Here is a 20,789-nt window from a genome sequence, read left to right as displayed (position 1 = left end):
GAAACGTCGTCTTGTTCACCTACCTGTCTGGGAACTCCCAAAAACAATGGTCGTCCTGGAGAACTCCCCGGTAGCTCCTAAATGTGAGAAGATGAAGATGTCAATCCAGGGCTAGCTCACCCTCACCTGAAGTACCTGTGTGGCCCTGAATTCCTAGAACACATTACCTGAGACCTCGATTTCTGAAAGAATGAGTCATCAATAACTTTTCATAATCCTATTTTGACCAATTAACATTTTAATCATTGCTTCTACCAGAGTACCCTGTTGCATAGATCCCTCTGAATAAAATTCAATCTTGTCACCCTCACCTGTTCCACTCCCAGTCCCTGGACTCCCTGGTGAGACAGAAGTGCCTGGAAAAAAAAACACATGAATATAGAATCATATATTTAAATGTTGTTCATTTATTACTTGAGGTATTTTGATATTCCAAATTTTTATATAACTGGGTGAATCTAATAGTCTCCTATGATTAATTTATTTAGTGTATCTCACAGGCTTGTAAATGTGTGAACTTCTTGCTGCTGTTTCCAGGGGAATCCTGGTGCTCCCTATTAACACAAGTAGAGTAACATCCTAGCATAAGGATATCTTTCATCATTCCCTGGAAAATTTTTTTCTATTTTTTTAATTTTCATGACAGAGACAGAGAGATCAGAGAGAGAGAGAGAGAGAGATAGGGACAGAGAGACAGAAAGGGAGACAGATAAGAAGAATCAGTTCTTAATGCTGGCACCTTAGTTGTTCATTGATTGCTCTCTCATATGTGCCTTGGCCAGGGGACTACAGCAGAGCCAATGACCCCTTGTTCGAGTCAGCAACCTTGGGTTCAAGCTGGTGAGCCTTGTTCAAACCAGACGAGCCCTTGCTCAATCTGGCAACCTCGGGGCCTCAAACCTGGGTCCTCCACATCCCAATCTGATGTTCTATTCACTGTGCCACTGCCAGGTCAAGCTGAAAATTTATTAAATGAGTGTTTTGCGCAATATTGTTTTAGGCCTTTAGATGTATCAGTAACCAACATTTCAAGATCCTTTGTGTGACGAACCACATTCTAGCTGCTTGGAGACCAGACTGAACAGTAAACATGATAAAGTCAGTATGCTACGAAAGAAATGGAAAAAACAAGGCACTGGGTCTGAGCAGCAAGGCTGTAAAACATGGCCTTATCCCTGCCACCCACTGTCTAGCCCTGCCAACTGGGCTTCTAGAAACCAGACGAGGATATGTGAGTCCAAGGAATCCAAAGGCCAATCCCAGGATGGGAATCTAACTTCTGTATTCCCAGAAGAAAGTTCAATATATTACTTCAGCTCACCTTCTCGAGCATGTGTTTCCTGCCGCCACTCAGAACTTTGAAAAATAGCCCCAAGTGCCTCAGACTGTAAGAGCTCACCTTCTAGAAATCTGGCTTGGGTGGTCCCACTTGCTCCCCTGGAAGATGTGGCCTCTGATACATAGAAGAAGAAAAAGAGTAAAAATAGGTTGGCAGAAAGTGCATCCTGTGCTTTTGTCAGAATATATCATCCAAGGTGCCAATTGTCCAGGTTTCACATATACTTTCAGACTTACCTGTATTGTAATTTCCAGGTTCCAGGGTTTCTCCAGAGGCCGTGCCAGTGGTACCTAAAAGCCAGAAAGACACAGTGGTCACTAGTTCAATTACTTGTCCACAATATGACTTGAAAAGGAATCACTGTCTCACATCGCAGCTCTTATAAGCTAAGGCAATAAGGTAATCATGTAAGAACTGGCTTGTTTTTCTGCTTGTTTTTTTTTTTTAATATAAATGACTTCTTATAACATATGAGCAGAATTGATATATTTTGAGAAGACTCTTTTAATAAAGTTAATATGAAGTGCAGGTATTGGCTTAGCAGCACTCACCTGTGTTTATTCCAACTTCGGTTGTTGCTCTTTGTCCCAGGATAGTTGTGGCCTCTGAGAAAGTAAAGGAGAAAAAAGGCAATGAGAGACTATCTAAGGATCCTGATGGAGAGGTTGTGGTTTACTTGCACAGTATATAAGAAAAGACATCTAGTTGTGGGTGGACATGCTGAAGATACTCGGTCACCATGTTGGCTCACCTGTGTTGGAACTTCCTGGGGCAATGGTTGTGCCAGGAGCTATGCCAGTGGTGCCTGAAACACAAAGGGTCTGAGAACTTCACTGTGACTCACTTTTGTGTCCTGAAAAACTGACACTACAAGGACTCAAACTTATTATTTATATCAAAAGTCCCACTCATTGCTTCCTCACTAGGTGAGAAGCCGTAACTTTTTTATAACTCAAGTCATTGAGATGGCAATGGAAATTTTATGTTCCCTGCATGAGGCATCATTCCCAGGCACTCCGTTCATTCAAAGTGGAATAATAAGAGGTGGCCATCGCCAGGTTCACCTGTCTCACTCCCTGTTTCCTGGCGTCCTGGTACTGTAGTGGTGCCTATCATGAGGGGAAGAAAAACAGAAATATACTTGAATGTATCAAGAAAAATCCTGAATAACATTATTACTCATTTGAGCATAAAACCTTTATTAGGATAGGCTTCTGTAACATGTCACATTGCTTTCCCTTCTTCAGATGCGTAATACTCCTCAGTCCTCCAACCCAACCCCACAATTTCTCAGTGTGGTATGTGGCATCACAGGAGTAACCTATCTAACGGGTTTCACCACAAGTTTTATTAGAAAGTTAGAACTATGAGACTAAAAGCCAGTAGCAAGAGCTTTTTAAAGTAATGTTAAATCTCAACAAAACTAGAGAAAATGCCAACCTCTCAGTGGAAAAGAACATTTCCATGCAGGTATCCATACATAGGGTCATAATTTACAGAAAACCCCAAAATGGTGGTACTTGTTCTCACCAGGTCTGGATTCAATCCCAGCAGTGCCGACGCCTTTGGTCAGTGTTGTGGCCTCTGATGGAAGGAAATGGGGAATGGTGACAACTGAGAATTTGGGACATGAAAGAAGAATTACGTTCATATTTGATGAGAACAAGAATACTAACTATACTATGAGTGTTAATATGCATATTTCTTCCTGTTCTCCTACCTGTATGAGAACTCTCAGGTGAAAATGTTTTTGTAAAAAATTTCCCTGTAGCTCCTAAATGTGAGAAAGATGGAGACATTACACAGCATTAGTCCCCTCCTTTAAATTCTGTCGCCTTGAAGACAATACCAGCCACCTTTATTCCTGAAAATATGGGCCATCAATGACTTTCCAGGTTTCCATCCTGAACAACCTAATGCTCGTTGTTGTTACAGGAGTTTCCTTGTCCACATATCTCAGCAAATTGAAAGCAGACCTATAACAACCTCACCTGCTTCACTTCCAGTTCCCGGACTCCCTGCTGAGACAGAAGTGCCTACAGGAGGAGAAAGGTAGATGATGGTTCAACTTTCTAAATGATATTCTTCAAACTCTTGAGGTGTTTGATGTTCTGAGAAATACAGTGGAACATTATTCTTCTAATAGAGTACTCCCCTATGCTGAATTTATCTAGTGTTTCCTACATTGTTTGCCATTCTGAGAACTGCTGCAGCTCCAGGTGAATGTGTGGTGGAACCTATTAATACAACTGTTGAGAAGCATCAGGCATTCTATGTGCTTAATCCTGTCACTGATATTATTATGAAAATCTTCTGTGCAATTTTCTTTTAGGACTTTGGTTGTAAAACCGAATACATCACTCAAAGATTGTTTTAAGGTGGCTTACATTCTATTAATTCAAGACCAGCTGAGAAATGTATTTATGACAAATAAGTCAATTGGCTTTATATAAATAAGTGCTATGGAAAAATGGCAAACCATATATAAGAATTGGCTCAATTTGGGCAAGGTCTGGCCCATAAGTTAGGTCATCCTTTCTATCCAACCAGGAGCTCTGATTAAATGTACAAATTCAGAGCAAGACATGTGATGACAGAAATTCCTTTGGAACCCCGGGTTTGTGACTCTGGCATGCTCTGCTCCCAGAGACAGTGCGTCCCATTTCCAATTCACTTTCCCACGCATGCTCACTGGCAACATATAAAACATCGATACATAATTCCAAAGTCTTAGACTAAAAATGCTCACCTCCTGGAAGTCCTGCACGGGTGGTCCCACTTCCTCCCATGGAAGTTGTGGCCTCTGATAGAGAAAGGGAAAAGAAAGTAAGACATGGTTGAGAGAAGTACACATTGAGTTATTGTCATAATATATCACTGAAGATGCCAATGTGTGTTTTTACATATATTTTCAGGCTAACCTGTTGTGTATCTTCCCGGTTCCATACTTCCTCCAGAGACTATACCTGTAGTACCTAAAAAAGAACAGGTCAAGGTGCTAGTTCCAATGCTTGTTTACCACGTGATTTAAAAGAATCTAAACTCCTTGTGAAGCAACAAAGTATATCTCTATTACTTTTAGCACCAAGAAGTTGAGCATAGGAGACCCATGTAACATTTCTTTATACAACAAGTGTACTCAGTTCTCAACTGCTATGTCTCTATCTTTAGAGGGGTGATATGAAATTTATCTTCACATTATTATTTACTTATCACTTTTGAACTCAGGTAACAAGGAGACAAGGGATTGATGGCTTGTCTTTTTGTAATCTACACTTTCCCAGTTTAACATATTTAAGCAGAGTGAAATATTTTCAGAACACTGTTTGAACAAGTTAATTTGGTTGTGCCAGGGGCTATGCCACTGGTGCCTGAAACACTAAGGGTCTGAGTTCTTCACAGTGACTCACTTTTGTGTCCTGAAGACCTGACTCTAGAAGGACTCTAGCTTATGTTTATTAGCTAAAGACCCATTCTATACTTCTGATGGGGTGGGAAACCAGGACATTCATATAACTAACATCACTAGGACAAAAAAAAAATAATATGTTCCCAGCATGAGACACCATACCCAGGGGCCCTCCATTCAAAGTTAAAAAACAGAGGGGGCTTTCCTGATGGTTTACCTGACACACTCCCTGTTGGTTGCCCTCCTGGTACTTCAGTGGTGCCTATCAAAGGAAAAACAAAACAAAATAGAATAATAGATAAATGTTCCAAGAAAAATACTGAATATCATTATTGCTCTTTTGAGTACAAAACCTTATTATAGGATAGGCCTCTTTAAGATGTCACATTGCTTTTCCTTCTTCCAAGATATGCAACACCTCCCCAGTTCCCCTCTCCCAGCCCCTGACTTCTCACTGTGGGATATGGCAGCCCAGGAGAAATCTCTCTACTGGTTTCAACACCAGCTTATTTAGAAAGTTACAATTATGAGGCTAAAGCCAACATTTAGAGTTTTTATTTATAAAATGTTAAATCTATACAAAGCTAGTAGCAAATGCAACCCCTCAGCAGGAAAGGACAAGTCCCAGTAGGTGCCCGTGTGGGGACAGACTTTATGAAAATACTTCAGTGACAGTACTCATTCTCACCAGGTCTGGATCCAGTCCCAGGAGTGCTGCCTCTTTCAGTTAGTGTTGTTGCTTCTGACACAGAAAATAGGAAATGGTGAGGACTGAGCTTCTCGGATACATGGGAGAATTATGTGGGTATTTCATCAGAGTGACCATGCTAACTTTGAGTTTAAATACACAGAGTTTGTCTTTTTTTCTTACCTGTGTAGGAACTCCCAGGTATAATGGTTGTTCTAAAGAATTCCCTAGTAACTCCTAAATGTGAGAAAGATGGGGACATTAACACAGCATTAGTCCCCCCCTTTAATCTCTGTGGTCTTGTAGACATTACCTGCCACCTTTATGTATGAAAATATGGGCCATCAATAACTTTCAAGGTTTCCATCCTGAACAACCTAATGCTCATTGCTGTTATTGGAGTTCCCTTGTCCACATATCTCAGCAAATTGAAAGCAGACCTATAACAACCTCACCTGCTTCACTTCCAGTCCCCGGACTCCCTGCTGAGACAGAAGTGCCTACAGGAGGAAAAAGGTAGATGATGGTTCAACTTTTTATTTTTATTTTATTTTTTTGTTTTTTGTATTTTTCTGAAGCTGGAAATGGGGAGAGACAGTCAGACAGACTCCCGCATGCGCCCGACCGGGATCCACCCGGCACGCCCACCAGGGGCGATGCTCTGCCCACCAGGGGGCGATGCTCTGCCCCTCTGGGGCGTCACTCTGCCGTGACCAGAGCCACTCTAGTGCTTGGGGCAGAGGCCAAGGAGCCATGCCCAGCGCCCGGGGCCATCTTTGCTCCAATGGAGCCTTGGCTGCGGGAGGGGAAGAGAGAGACAGAGAGGAAGGAGTGGGGGGTGGAGAAGCAAATGGGCGCTTCTCCTATGTGCCCTGGCCGGGAATTGAACCCGGGTCCCCCGCACGCCAGGCCGACGCTCTACCGCTGAGCCAACCGGCCAGGGCGATGGTTCAACTTTTTAAATGTCATTCTTCTAACTCTGGAGATGTTTGATGTTCTGAGGATTACAGTGGAGCATTATTCTTCTAATAGATTACTCTCCAATGGTCAATTTATACTGTTTTGTACATTGCTTGCCATTCTGGGAACTGCTGCAGCTCCAGGTGAATGTGTGGTGGAACCTATTAACGCAACTGTTGAGAAGCTTCATAATGAATATCTATGTAATCTTATCACTTATATTGATCATGTACATCTCCTATGCAATTTTGTTTTAGGACTTTGGTTATATCACTAAAAGACAGTATGCAAAGAATATTTTTTTAATTTGGCTTACTTTGCAACAATTGAAGACCAGCTGCAAACTGGATTTTTTGACAAATGAGTCAATTTTTTTGTATGTTATTAAGTGCTATGGGTAATTGGCAAACTCTATGAAAGATTTGAGCAGAATTGGCCAGGGTTTGGCCTATAAGCCTGGTCTGCCTTGCTATCTAACCAGGAGCTCTGATTAGATGTACAAATTCAGAGCAGGACATGTGATGACAGAAATTCCTTTTCAACCCAGGTCTGTGATCTGGCATGCTCTGCTCCCAGAGAAAGTGCATCCCATTTCATTAATTTACCTTTCCTCACATGGTCACAGCCACCATATAAAACATCGAGAAAGAACTCCAATTCCTTACACTAACAATGCTCACCTCCTGGAAGTCCTGCTTGAGTGGTCCCACTTCCTCCCACAGAAGTTGTGGCCTCTGATAGAGAAAGGAAAAAAGGAATAAGACAGGGTTGAGAAAAGTACACAATGAGTTATTGTCATAATATATCACGGAAGCTGCCTATGTGCCATTTTACATATATTTCCAGGCTAACCTGTTGTGTATCTTCCTGGTTCCATGGTTCCTCCAGAGACTATACGAGTGGTACCTAAAGCAAGAACAGGTCAAGGTCCTTAGTTCCATTGCCTGTTCATCACGTGATTTAAAAAGAATCTAAATTTTCCTTGAAGCAACAAAGTACAACCCTCTTACTTTTAGTACCAAGAGGTTACCCATATGAGACCCATGTAACATTTCTTTGTATAACAACCTGACTCAGTTCTCAACTTCTCAGCTGCCATGTCTTTATTCAGAGGGGAGATATGAAATTTCTGTTCCTATTACTATATACTTATCACTTTTAATTTTACAATGGTCTAGTGAAGGGACATATAAACTTGGCAATAAGGAGACAAGGGGATAATGGCTTGTCCTTTTTAATCTAAACTTTCCCAGTTTACATGTAAAGACAGTAGGGTCTTTTCAGAACACTGTTAGAATAACTCAGAAGTTATTCTGAGGTGGAGGTATTAGCTTAGCAATACTGCCCTGTGTCTTTTTCAACTCCAGTTATTCTACTTTCTCCCAAGAATGTAGTGGACTCTAAGAGAAAGAAGGAGAAGAAAGGTAATAATAAAATAAATGTTAGAGAGAATGTATGCTGATATCTCTGCAATGTATAAGACCAGAAGTCTGGAAGAGATACAAAAGATCTGACAACCTCCTGACTCACCTGGGTTTGAACTGCCAGGAGCACCTGTTGTCCCAGGGGCCACCCCAGTGGTGCCTGAAACACAAAGGGTTGGAAGCTGCAGGGTTTTGTCTGCTGACCTGCTTCTAGAAATGCCTTGTTGTGTTTTTGCTAAATGAAAGGACCGTTTTCAATAATTCAAGATGAAGAGACAGTCTAGGCCTTTGCTGTGGCCCACACCATTGAGAACGCAATAAAATAGTGATGTTCCCAGCATGAGACACCCTTCCCTTCCAAGTCAATCCACGGCATCTGTTACATGAGATGGAGAAAGAACACGGCTGGAAGAATCACCTGTCACAGTCTCGGTTGCTTGTTGTCCTGGTTTTGCAGTTGTGCCTGTCATGGAAGAAAATCAGAGAAATATTTGTATGTATCAGGAAAATATTAAATAGGATCATTATTCCTCTTTACAAGAAATATGTTTTCTTAGGGTATGCCTGTTTAGTTATTCACATTGCTTTCACCCTTTCCAAGACATGCGATATTTCTGAGCTCTCCCTGACTTAATAATCTGCAGACCTTCTCAGAGTAACTTCCCCAACTGCCTTTACTTATAAAGTTTAACAATTATGAGGCAACAGTCAGTAGTGAGAGTATCTTTAAACTATGTTAAATATGAGGAACACTAGATGCAAATGGAAGCCACTGTACTGAAGCACACCTCCCCACATGCGAGGCTAAGAAGATCCAATTCAGGGAAAACCCAAACTGCAGGAATGTTTTCTCACCAGTTTTCAATCCAGTTCCCGTAGTGCCGCTGTCTTCTCTTAAAGTCGTGGCCTCTGAAGGAAGAAAATGATGAATGTTGAGGTCAGATTTGCAATATTTGGAAAAGAATTTCATTGCTATTGTATCAGAGTAGTTCCACTAACTCTATTGACTTTAAATATGGAAACATTGTCTTATTAACCTACCCGTCTGGGAACTCCCAGATACACTGGTTGTCCTAAAGAACTCCCCGGTAGCTCCTAGATGTGAGAAGATGAAGATGTCAATCCAGGGCTAGCTCACCCTCACCTGAAGCACCTGTGTGGCCCTGAATTCCTAGAACACATTACCTGAGACCTCGATTTCTGAAAGAATGAGTCATCAATAACTTTTCATAATTCTATTTTGACCAATTAACATTTTAATCATTGCTTTTACCAGAGTACCCTGTTGCATAGATCCCTCTGAATAAAAGTTGATCTTGTCACCCTCACCTGTTCCACTCCCAGTCCCTGGACTCCCTGGTGGGACAGAAGTACCTGAAAAAGAAAAATGCAAATACTGGATTCATGTATTTAAATGTTGTTCATTTATTACTTGAGGTATTTAGATATTCCAACATTTTATACTAGTCTGTGACTCTAATAGTCTCCTATGGTGAATTTATTTAGTGTATCTCACAGGCTTATAAATGTGTGAACTGCTTGCTGCTGTCTCCAGGGGAATCCTGGTGCTCCCTATTAACAAAAGTAGAGTGACGCCCCAACATAAGGATGTCTTTCATCGTTTCCTGGAAATTTATTAAATGAGTGTTTTGTGCAATATTGTTTTTGGCCTGTATATGTATCAGTAACCAACATTCCAAGATCCTTTCTATGATGTGCCACATTCTAGCTGCTGCAGACCAGCACTGAACAGTAAACATGATAAATAAGTCAACGTGCTATGAGAAAATGTCAAACCCATAGCACTCGGTCTGAGCAGCAAAGGCTATAAAACGTTGGCCTTATCCCTGCCACCCACCGATTAGCTCTACAAATTTGGCTTCTAGAAATCCAGATATTGATATGTGAGTCCAAGGAGTCCCAAGGCCAATACCAGGCTAGGACTCTAACTCCGTATTCCCAGAGGAAGGTACCATAATTACTTCAGCTCACCTTCCCAGGCATGTATTCCCTGCGGCCACTCAAAACTTAGAACAATAACCGAAGTGCCTCACACTAAAAGAGCTCACCTCCTGGAAATCTGGCTTGTGTGGTCCCACTTCCTACCATGGAAGTTGTGGCCTCTGATGGATATAAGAAGAAAAGTAGTAAGAATAAGTTGGCAGAAAGTGCATCCTGTGCTTTTGTCAGAATATATCGCTCAAGCTGCCAATTGTCCAGGTTTCACATGTACTTTCAGACTTACCTGTGTTGTAACTTCCAGGTCTCAAGGTTTCACCAGAGGCCGTGCCAGTGGTACCTAAAGCCAGAAAGAGACAGTGGTCACTAGTTCAATTAGTTGTCCACAATAGACTTAAATAGGAATCAGTGTCTCACGTCGCAGCTCTGATAAGTTAAGGCCATATGGTATTCATCTAAGAAATGGCTTGACATTTTTAAAAAATAAATAGCTTCCTATAACATATGAACAGAGCAGACATATTATCAGAATACTCTTAGTATGAAGTGCAGGTATTGGCTTAGCAGTGCTCACCTGTGTTTATTCCAACTCTGGTTGTTGCTCTTTGTCCTGAGATAGTTGTAGTCTCTGAGAAAGTGAAGGAGAAAAGAGTGAATTGGAGACTACTTAAGGGACCTGGGAAAAATATGTTGGTTTTTCTGCACAGTACACTATCAGAGATGACATCTAATATGTGGGTGATTATGCAGAAGATATTAGGTCAACATGCTGGCTCACCTGTGTTGGAACTTCCTGGGGCAATGGTTGTGCCAGGGGCTATGCCAGTGGTGCCTGAAACACAAAGGGTCTGAGATCTCCACTGTGACTCAGGATTGTGTCCTGAAGACCTGACTCTACAAGGATTCTACCTTAACTTTTTTTTTTTTCCAGTGGGCCATTCTGTTTATTGGCGTCTCACCAAGACAGGCAAGCCAGAAGAGAAGCCAAGGGAAAAGCAGAAAACCTGTTTTTTCCATGGAGGGCAAGAGATCAGGGAGGCCCCTGCAGTGGTGATAGCAGGAACCGAGAGCTCTACCTTATCTTTAATAGCTAAAGTCCCATTCATTGCTTCCTCGCTAGGTGAGAAGCTGTCACTTTCTTATAACTCAAGTCATTCAGATGGCAATGGAAATTTTATGTTCCCTGCATGAGGCACCATTCCCAGGCACTCTGTTCATTCAAAGTGAAAAATAAGAGAAGGCCACCACCAGGTTCACCTGTTTCACTCCCTGTTTCCTGGCGTCCTGGTACTGTAGTGGTGCCTATCATGAGAGGAAGAAAAACAGAAATATACTTGAATGTATCAAGAAAAATCCTGAATAACATTATTGCTCATTTGAGCAGAATTCTTTTTATCAGGATAGGCTTCTGTAAGATGTCACATTGCTTTCCCTTCTTCAAATGTGTAATACTCCTCAGACCCCCACCCCAACCCCACAATTTCTCAGTACGGTATGTGGCATAGAGGAGTAACCTATCTAATGGGTTTCAACAGAAAGGAGTAACCTATCTAACAGGTTTTTTAGAAAGTTAGAACTATGAGACTAAAAGCCAGTATTGAGAGCTTTTTTAATAATGCTAAATCTAAACAAAACTAGTAGTAAATGCAAACCTCTCAATCAAAAAGCACACTTCCATGCAGGTATCCATACGTAGGGTCGTAATTTACAGTAAACCCAATATGGTGGCACTCATTCTTACCGGGTCTGGGTCCAGGAGTGTCGCCGCCTTCTGTCAGTGTCGTGGCCTCTGAAGTGAGGAAATGGGGAATGGTGAGGACTGAGGATTTGGGGTATTAAGGCAAGGATTATGTGAATATTTCTCAATGAAAGCAAACATACTAACTCTACTGAGTTTAAATATGAATATTTCTTATTGTTCTCCTACCTGTGTGGGAACTTCCAGGTATAATGGTTGTCCTAGAGAATTCTCCTGTGGCATCAGAAAGGGAGAAAGATAAACATGTCAAAACAGCACTAGCTCCCTCCTTCAATTTCTGTGTCCTTGAACCCTTGGAAGAATGTACCTGAGACCTCTATTTCTGAAAATCTGAGCCATCCTAGGCTTTCCACAATTTCCTACTTTAAATGACTTGAAGCTCATTGTTGCTACTGGAGTTCCCTTGTCCACAGATCCCAATGAAATTGCAAGGAACCTGTGTCAGTCTCACCTGTTTCTCTTCCAGTCCCTGGGCTCCCTGATGTGATAGAGGTGCCTAAAGAAGGAAAAAGGCCAGAGGATGGATACTACTTTCTAAATGGTATGCATGCATTACTTGAGATATTTTGATACTTTCAGATGTAAAGTAGAACTCTGTGCCTCTAATATTCTCATGGGTGAATTTGTTGAGTGTTCCCCACCCGGCTTGCCTTTCTGTGAACTGCTGCTGGCTCCAGGTGAAACCATGCTGCTTCTGATAAACACAACTCTTAAGAAGCTTCAAAATAACCACCTGTTTGATCCTTTCACTGATATGTATTAAGCAAATCTTCTGTGAAATTTTGATTTAGGACTTTGGATGTGTTACTGAGCACAAAATTCAAAGATTATTCCCTAAAGTGTCTAAATCTAGCAGTGGAGATTGGACATGAACAGCAACTATGTTAAATAAGTTAAGTTGATGTATATTACTAAATGGCATGGTAAAGGGCAAGCCATATTTTGGACTTGGGTCAATGTGGGCAGTTACTGGCCCATAGGTAAATCATTCCTGCCATCCCACCAGGAGCTCTGTTTGAATGCACAAAAACAGAAAAATCCTAAATAGACTAGGTTTGTGACCCTGGCACACTCTGTTTCCAAAGAGAATACAGATCTATTTCTTTAGCCCACCTTCCCACTCACATCTTCACTATAGTCAAATATACAGAAATTTAATTAAAAAAATAAAAATCCGCCAGACCAGGCTGTGGCGCAGTGGATAGAGAATCGGATTGTGATACGGAGGACCCAGGTTCGAGACACTGAGGTCGCCAGCATGGGTGCAGGCTCATCTGGTTTGAGCAAAGCTCACCAGCTTGAACCCAAGGTTGCTGGCTCGAGCAAGGGGTTACTCAGTCTGCTGAAGGCCCACAGTCAAGGCACATATGAGAAAGCAATCAATGAACAAATAAGGTGTCTCATCATGCAACAAAAAACTAATGATTGATGCTTCTCATCTCTCCGTTCCTGTCTATCTGTCCCTGTCTATCCCTCTCTCTGTCTCTCTCTCTGTCTCTGAAAAAAAAAATCCTCAGAATAAAAAATTTACCACCTGAAAATCCAGCTGGGGTGGACTCATGTCCTACCTTGGAAATTGGAGCTTCTGATAGAAGGAGTAAGAATAGGTTGGAAGAAAGCACATACTGTGATTTTGTCAGATTGTATCATCCAAGGGGCCAAAATTCAGTTTTCATATGTATTTCCAGACTTACCTGTGCTGTAACTTCCTGGTTCCAGAGTTTCTCCAGAGGCTTTGTGTACCAGTAGTACACAAAGCCGGAAAGACACAGTGGTCACTAGTTCAATTAATTGTACTTAATGTGTTTTAAAGAGGAATCAATTTCTCACTTAGCACCTCTTACAAGCTAAGGCAATAAAGCTATTTATCTAAGAACTGGCTTGCCTTTATCTTTTTAAATATAAATAGGCCTCATGTAACATACATGAGCAGAGTACATATATTTTCAGTAGACTTTAAAAAGTTACTCTGAAGTGCAGGTATTAGATTAGCAGCGCTCACCTGTGTTTATTCCAAGTCTGGTTGTTCCTCTCTGTCCCAGGATAGTTGTGGCCTCTGAGAAAGTGAAGGAGAAAGAGAAAATGGGAGATGACTTAAGGATCCTGGAAGAGACATGGTGGTTTCCCTGCACAGTATAATATTAGAAAAGACATAATTTGTGGGAGAACATACTGAAAATACCAGGTCACCATGTTGGCTCACCTGTGTTGGAACTTCCTGGAGCAACAGTTGTGCCAGGGGCTATGCCAGTGGTGCCTGAAACACAAAGGGTCTGAGTTCTTCACAGTGACTCACTTTTGTGTCCTGAAGACCTGACTCTAGAGGGACTCTTAGCTGATGTTTATTAGCTAAAGACCCATTCTATACTTCCTGATGAGGTAGGAATCCAGGACATTCATATAACTAACATCACTAAGACAAGAAAAAAAATAGTATGTTTCCAGCATGAGGCACCACACCCAGGCACTCCATTCAAGGTGAACAAACAGGTGGCTTTCAGGATGGTTTACCTGTCACACTCCCTGTTGGTTGCCCTCCTGGTACTTCAGTGGTGCCTATCAAGGGAAATAAAAACAAATATATTTGAATGTTTCAGGAGAAATACTGGATATCAGTATTGCTTTTTGAGCATAAAACCTTTATATAGGATAGGCTTCTTTAAGAAGAGCCTGCTTTTTCCTTCTTCCAAGCTATGCATACATCTCCAGTTCACCTCTCTACAGCCCCATGACCTCTCACTGTTGGATATGGCAGCCCAGGAGGAATCTCTCTACTGGTTTCACCACCAGTTTATTTAGAAAGTTAGAATTATGAGGCTAAAAGCCAGTATTGAAAGCTTTTTTAATAATATTAAATCTAAACAAAGCTAGTAGAAAATGCAAACTTCTCAGTGGGAAAGTACACTTCCATGCATAGGATCATAATTTACAGCAAATGTCAATAATGGTACTTGTTCTCACCAGGTCTGGATCCTGTCCCAGGAGTGCCATTGCCTTCTGTCAGTGTTGTGGCCTCTGATGGAAACAAATGGGGAATGGTGAGGACTGAGGATTTGGAATAAATGGAAAAATTATGTAAATATTTTATCAGAGTGGCCATACTAACTTTGAGTTTAAATACACAGATTTTGCCTTGTTCACCTACCTATGTGAGAACTCTCAGGTGTAATGGTTGTTCTAAAGAATTTTCCTGTAGTTCCTAAATGTGAGAAAGATGGAGACATTACACAGCATTAGTCCCTTCCTTTAAACTCTGTGGCCTTGAAGACATTACCTGCCACCTTTATTTCTGAAAATATGGGCTATCAATGACTTTCCAGGTTTCCATCCTGAGCAACCTAATGCTCATTGCTGTTACAGGAGTTCCCTTGTCCACATATCCCAGCAAATTGAAAGCAGACCTTTAACAACCTCACCTGCTTCACTTCCAGTTCCCGGACTCCCTGCTGAGACAGAAGTGCCTAAGGAGGAAAAAGGTAGATAATGGTTCAAGTTTCTAAACGTTATTCTTCTAACTCTTGAGGTGTTTGATGTTCTGAGGATTACAAGGGAACGTTATTCTCCTAATACCATCCTATGGCGAAACTATTTAGTGTCTTCTACATTGCTTGCTATTCTGGAACTGCTGCAGCTACAGATGAATGTGTTGTGGAACCTATTAACGCAATTGCTGGGAAGCTTCAAAATTAATATCTGCTTAATCCTGTCACTGATATTTACCCACAAGTCTTATGTGAAATTTTGTTTTAGGACTTTGGATATATCACTGAACCCAATATTCAAAGGTTTTCCTTAACATGGCTTACATTTCAGTAACCAAAAATGAGCCATGAACAGTATACATAAAAAGTAAGTCAATTTGTTGTATGTTAATAAGTGTTATGAGAAAATGACAAACCATATATAAGAATTTGGTCAGTGTGGGCATAGTCTCGCTCATAGGGAGGTCTTCTTGTCATTCGATTAGGAGCTCTGATTAGATGTACAAATTCAGAGCAAGACATGTGATGACAGAAATTCCTTTGGAACCCCAGGTTTGTGACTCTGGCATGCTCTGCTCCCAGAGAAAGTGCATCCCATTTCCTCAATTCACCTGCCCTCGCATGCTCACTGCCACCATATAAAACATTGATAAATAATTCCAAAGCCTCATACTAAAAATGCTCACCTCCTGGAAGTCCTGCTTGGGTGGTCCCACTTCCTCCCATGGAAGTTGTGGCCTCTGATAGAGAAAGGAAAAAAGGAATAAGACAGGGTTGAGAGAAGTACACATTGTGTTATTGTCATAATATATCACCCAAGGTGCCAATGTGCGTTTTTTACATATATTTTGAGGCTAACCTGTTGTGTATCTTCCCGGTTCCATTGTTTCTCCAGAGACTACACCAGTGGTACCTAAAGCAAGAACATGTAAAGTCCTTAGTTCCATTGCTTGTTTATCAAGTGATTTTTTAAAAAAAAAATCTACTCTTTTTGAAGCAACAAAGTATAGTCCTGTTACTTTTAGTACCAAGAAGTCACCCATATGAGCCCCATGTAACATTTCTTTGTACAATAAGTTTACTCAGTTCTCAACTGCCATGTCGTCTATTTAGAGGGGAGATATGAAATTAATCACCATATTACTATTTACTTATCTTTTTGACTTCATGGTGGTCTATGAATGTCTTATAAACTCAGGTAACAAGGATGCAAGATAGTGAGTGGCTTGTCCTATTGTAATATAAACTTTCCCAATATAATATATTTGAATAGAGTAGGATATTTTCAGAACACTGAAGAAATTATTCTGAGAAGCAGGTATTAGCTTAGCAATGCTCACCTGTGACTGTTCCACCTCTGGTTATTCCAGTTTCTCCAGAGAATGTAGAGGCCTCTGGGGTGAGGAAGGTAAAATAGTGTAACTAGGGGATTCCTGGCTGGTTGGCTCAGCAGAGGAGCTTGACCCAGTGTCTGGAAGTTCTGGATTGGATTCCCAGCCAGGGCACACAGGAGAAGCACCCATCTGCTTCTCCACCCTTCTCCGTCTCCTTCCTCTCTATCTTTCTCTTCCCATCTTGCAGCGAAGGCTCCATTAGAGCAAAGTTGGCCCGGGCGCTGAGGATGGCTCCATGGCCTCTGCCTCAGGCACCAGAATGTCTCTGGCTACAACTGAACAGTGACCCAGGTGGGCAGAGCATCACCCTATCAACCTCTGGTGGGTATGCCAGGTGATCCCAGTCCAGTACATGCAGGTGTCACTCTGACTGCCTCCCCACTTCTAACTTTGGAAAAAAAATAAAGTAAAATTATTTATATATATATATATATATATATATATATATATATATATATATATAGAGAGAGAGAGAGAGAGAGAGAGAGAGAGAGAAATAAAGAGAGAGAAGAAAAGGGGTAATTAGAGAATAAATGTTATAAATAAGATATACTGATACTCCTGCAATGAATAACACCAGTAGTGACATCTAATTTGCTGGAAGAGATATAAAAGACTCCAACAAATTCTTGACTCACCAGGGTTGGAACTACCAGGAGCACCAGTTGTCCCAGAGGTCACTCCAGTGGTGCCTGAAACACAAAGGGTCAGAAGCTGCAGGGATTTGTTAGCTGACCTGCTTCTAGAAGGGCCCCTGTGTGTCCTTGCTAAGTGAAAGGACCCTTTTTGCTAATTCAAGATGAAGTGAAAGTCTAGGCCTTTGCTTTGGCCCATATCATTAAAGAAGCAATAAAATATTAATGTTCCCAGCATGAGGCACCCATCAAAGTCATTCCATTGACAAGGGATTCAGAGGAAAAGGTAGCTGTCAGCATTACCTGTCACACTACCGGCTGCTTGCTGTCCTGGTTCTGTAGCTGTGCCTACTGTGGGAGGACAACCAGAATAAGTGTTTTAATATGGCAGATAAATATTAAATATCATTATTGGTCTTCTGAGCAAGAAGAACATTTCTAAAGGAGATGCCTGTTTAAGACTTCACATTGTTTTATTACCTCCCTGATATGCAATATTACTCAGCTCCCTCTGACTTAGTGATCTGAGTATCTGCACAGGGTAAAACTCTCACACTGAGTTCACCAACAGCCTTTCTTTACAAAGCTGACATCAGTGAGGCTAGAGAGCAGCACAAGGTAAATCTAAGAAAAATGGAAAGAAGTGGAAACCACTGCAGGAAGCACACCTCCCCACAGGCGAGGCTGAGAACAGCCTCCACTCATGGGAAACCCCAAACTGCAGGAGCGTTTTCTCACCAGCTCTCATTCCAGTCCCTGTAGTGCCACTGCCTTCTCTTAAAGTCGTGGCCTCTGACAGAAGAAAATGATGAATATTGAGGTCAGATTTGGAATATCAGGAAAAGAATCCTGTTGCTATGATATCAGAGTAGGTCTACTAACTCTATTGACTTTAACTATGGAAACGTCCTCTTGTTCACCTACCTGTCTGGGAACTCCCAGGTGTAATGGTCGTCCTGGAGAACTCCCCGGTAGCTCCTAAATGTGAGAAGATGAAGATGTCAATCCAGACCTAGCTCAGCCTCACCTGAAGCACCTGTGTGGCCCTGAATTCCTAGAAGACATTACCTGAGACCTCAATTTCTAAAAGAATGAGTCATCAATAACTTTCCATACTTTCCTATTTTGACCAACACTGTAATCACTGATGCTACAGGAGTACCCTTTTGCACAGATCCCACTGAACACAAAGTCAATCTTGTCACCCTCACCTCTTCCACTCCCAGTCCCTGGACTCCCTGGTGGGACATAAGTGCCTATGGAGGAAGATCACTGTGAATGGGTTTATGTTTTTAAATGTTGTTCATTAATTACTTGAGGTGTGTGTGTGTGTGTGTGTGTGTGTATTTTTTTTTTTTTTTTTGGTGTTTTTCTGAAGCTGGAAACGGGGAGAGACAGTCAGACAGACTCCCGCATGCGCCCGACAAGGATCCATCCACCCGGCACGCCCACCAGGGGTGACGCTCTGCCCACCAGGGGGCGATGCTCTGCCCCTCCAGGGCATCGCTCTGCAGCGACCAGAGCCACTCTAGCACCTGGGGCAAAGGCCAAGGAGCCATCCCCAGCGCCCGCGCCATCTTTGTTCCAATGGAGCCTTGGCTGCGGGAGGGGAAGAGAGAGACAGAGAGGAAGGAGGGGGGGTGGAGAAGTAAATGGGCGCTTCTCCTATGTGCCCTGGCCGGGAATCGAACCCGGGTGCCCCGCACGCCAGGCCGACGCTCTACTGCTGAGCCAACCGGCCAGGGCGAGGTATATTGATAAAACAAATTTTAATAGAACACGATGACTCTAATATTCTTGTATGGTGAATTTATTTAGTGTATATCTCAATATTTGTAAATGTGTGAACTGCTGCTGCCTCCAGCGGAAAGAATGGGGCTACTTATTAACACAAGTAGAGTGATGTCCAACATAAGGATGTCTTTCATCCCTATTCTAAAATTCCCTAGAATTTTATTAAATGATTTTTGGGGCAATATTGCTTTTGGCCTTTAGCTATATCAGTAACCAATACTCAATGATCCCTTCCCTGATGTGCCCACAGTCTAGCTGCTGGAGACCAGCAGTGAACTGTAAACATGGTAAATCAGTCAGTGCGCTATGAAAAAATGCCAAACAGATAGCACTGGCGTCTTGGCAGCGGAGGCTGTAGGCTTGTTGGTCTCACCCCTACCACCCAACAGCTAGCTCTGCGAGTCTGGGCCCTGGGAATCCAGACAGGGATATGGAAGTTCTAGGAATCCTGAGGCCAACCCAGTGTTGAGATTCTGGCTAAACTATTTCCAGCGAAGGCAGACTTATTTATCAGCTCCCCTGGCCATGTGTGCTCACTGCCACCATACAAAACATGGATAAATAACCCTAAAGCCTCAGACCAAAAGAGCTCACCTGCTGGAAATCTGGCCTGGGTGGTCCCACTTTCTCCCATGGAAGTTGTGGCCTCTGATTGATAGAAGAAGAAAAAGTGTAAGAATAGGTTGGGATAAAGTACACAGTGTTTTGTGTTTTTTTTTTTCAGAATATATCATCCACAGTGTCAATGCCTGATTTGCAATGTACTTTCAGACTTACCTGTGTTGTATCTTCCAGGTTCCAGGGCTTCTCCAGAGGCCGTGCCAGTGGTACCTAAAGCCAGAAAGAGACAGTGGTCACCAGTTCAAAAGCTTGTCCACAATGTGTCTTAAATAGGAATCGGCATCTCCACGTAACAATTCTTATAAGCCAGGGCAATAAAGGTATTCGTTTAAGAACTGGCTTGTCTGTTTCCTTTTTTAATATAAACTGGCCTCATGTAACATACACGAGCAGAGTAGTTCTATTTGCAAAAGACTTAAAAATTTAGTATAAAGTGCAGGTATTAGCTTAGCAGCGCTCACCTGTGTTTATTCCAAGTCTGGTTGTTGCTCTTTGTCCCGGGATAGTCATGGCCTCTGAGAAAGTGAAGGAGAAAAGAGGCAATGAGAGACTATCTAAGGATTCTGGAAGAGACATGGTGGTTTCCCTGCACTGTGTAGTATCAGGGAAGACATCTAGTTGTGGGTGGACATGCTGAAGATACTATGTCAACATGTTGGCTCACCTGTGTTGGAACTTCTTGTGGCAATGGTTGTGCCAGGAGCTATGCCAGTGGTGCCTGAAACACAAAGGGTCTGAGTTCTTCACTGTGACTCACTGTTGTGTCCTGAAGACCTGACTCTAGAAGGAATCTAGCTTATCTTCGTTATAGCTGAGGACCAATCGCTGCTTCCTGATGAGGTAGGAAGCTCTGACTTTCTTATAACCCAGATCATTAAGATGGCGATGAAGATAGTATGTTCCCAGCATGAGGCACTATTTTCAGGCACTTCATACAACAAATTGAGAGGGAAAAAAAGACCTAGGTTTACCTGTCACACTCACAGTTGCTTCTCCTCCTGGTACGTTAGTGGTGACTGTCATGGAGGAATACCAGAAAAATATTTTAAGGTATCAAGAAAAATCCAGAATATCATTATTGCACTTTTGAGCAGAAAACCTGTGCTAGGATAAACTTCTTTAAAAGGTCACATCATTTTCCCTTCCTCCAAGATATGAAATATGCTCAAGTCCCCAGACATCCCACTGTGAGTTTATGGCATCACAGGAAAACCTGTTTTACTGGATTCACCAGCAGCCTATTTAGAAAGTTAGAACTATGAGGCTAAAAGCCAGCATTTAGAGCTTTCTTTAGAATATGTTAAATCTATTCAATACATAAAACT

The 20,789-nt window shown here is 42.0% G+C and overlaps 1 protein-coding gene across 1 annotated transcript in view; it reads right to left on the bottom strand.

Annotated features, from left to right (window-relative positions):
* The window catches only part of MUC19 (mucin 19, oligomeric), a 154,335-nt gene that overhangs the window by 47,571 nt on the left and 85,975 nt on the right, over positions 1–20,789 (bottom strand). The window contains 42 exon segments of the mRNA XM_066254398.1: positions 24–77; positions 312–356; positions 1,400–1,453; positions 1,576–1,629; positions 1,891–1,944; positions 2,091–2,144; positions 4,966–5,010; positions 5,437–5,490; positions 5,620–5,673; positions 5,892–5,936; positions 7,077–7,130; positions 7,249–7,302; positions 7,927–7,980; positions 8,239–8,283; positions 8,676–8,729; positions 8,862–8,915; positions 9,150–9,194; positions 9,890–9,943; positions 10,066–10,119; positions 10,354–10,407; positions 10,558–10,611; positions 11,521–11,568; positions 11,707–11,751; positions 11,990–12,034; positions 13,541–13,594; positions 13,742–13,795; positions 14,050–14,094; positions 14,500–14,553; positions 14,684–14,737; positions 14,955–14,999; positions 15,707–15,760; positions 15,880–15,933; positions 16,361–16,414; positions 17,053–17,106; positions 17,353–17,400; positions 17,788–17,841; positions 17,974–18,027; positions 19,438–19,491; positions 19,621–19,674; positions 19,926–19,979; positions 20,129–20,182; positions 20,436–20,480. Of these exon segments, the coding sequence (XP_066110495.1) occupies positions 24–77; positions 312–356; positions 1,400–1,453; positions 1,576–1,629; positions 1,891–1,944; positions 2,091–2,144; positions 4,966–5,010; positions 5,437–5,490; positions 5,620–5,673; positions 5,892–5,936; positions 7,077–7,130; positions 7,249–7,302; positions 7,927–7,980; positions 8,239–8,283; positions 8,676–8,729; positions 8,862–8,915; positions 9,150–9,194; positions 9,890–9,943; positions 10,066–10,119; positions 10,354–10,407; positions 10,558–10,611; positions 11,521–11,568; positions 11,707–11,751; positions 11,990–12,034; positions 13,541–13,594; positions 13,742–13,795; positions 14,050–14,094; positions 14,500–14,553; positions 14,684–14,737; positions 14,955–14,999; positions 15,707–15,760; positions 15,880–15,933; positions 16,361–16,414; positions 17,053–17,106; positions 17,353–17,400; positions 17,788–17,841; positions 17,974–18,027; positions 19,438–19,491; positions 19,621–19,674; positions 19,926–19,979; positions 20,129–20,182; positions 20,436–20,480 (2,166 nt within the window).

Source organism: Saccopteryx bilineata, chromosome 2 (genome assembly GCF_036850765.1).
Source record: "Saccopteryx bilineata isolate mSacBil1 chromosome 2, mSacBil1_pri_phased_curated, whole genome shotgun sequence".
Taxonomy (NCBI): domain Eukaryota; kingdom Metazoa; phylum Chordata; class Mammalia; order Chiroptera; family Emballonuridae; genus Saccopteryx; species Saccopteryx bilineata.
This window is presented reverse-complemented; position numbering and strand designations above follow the sequence as displayed.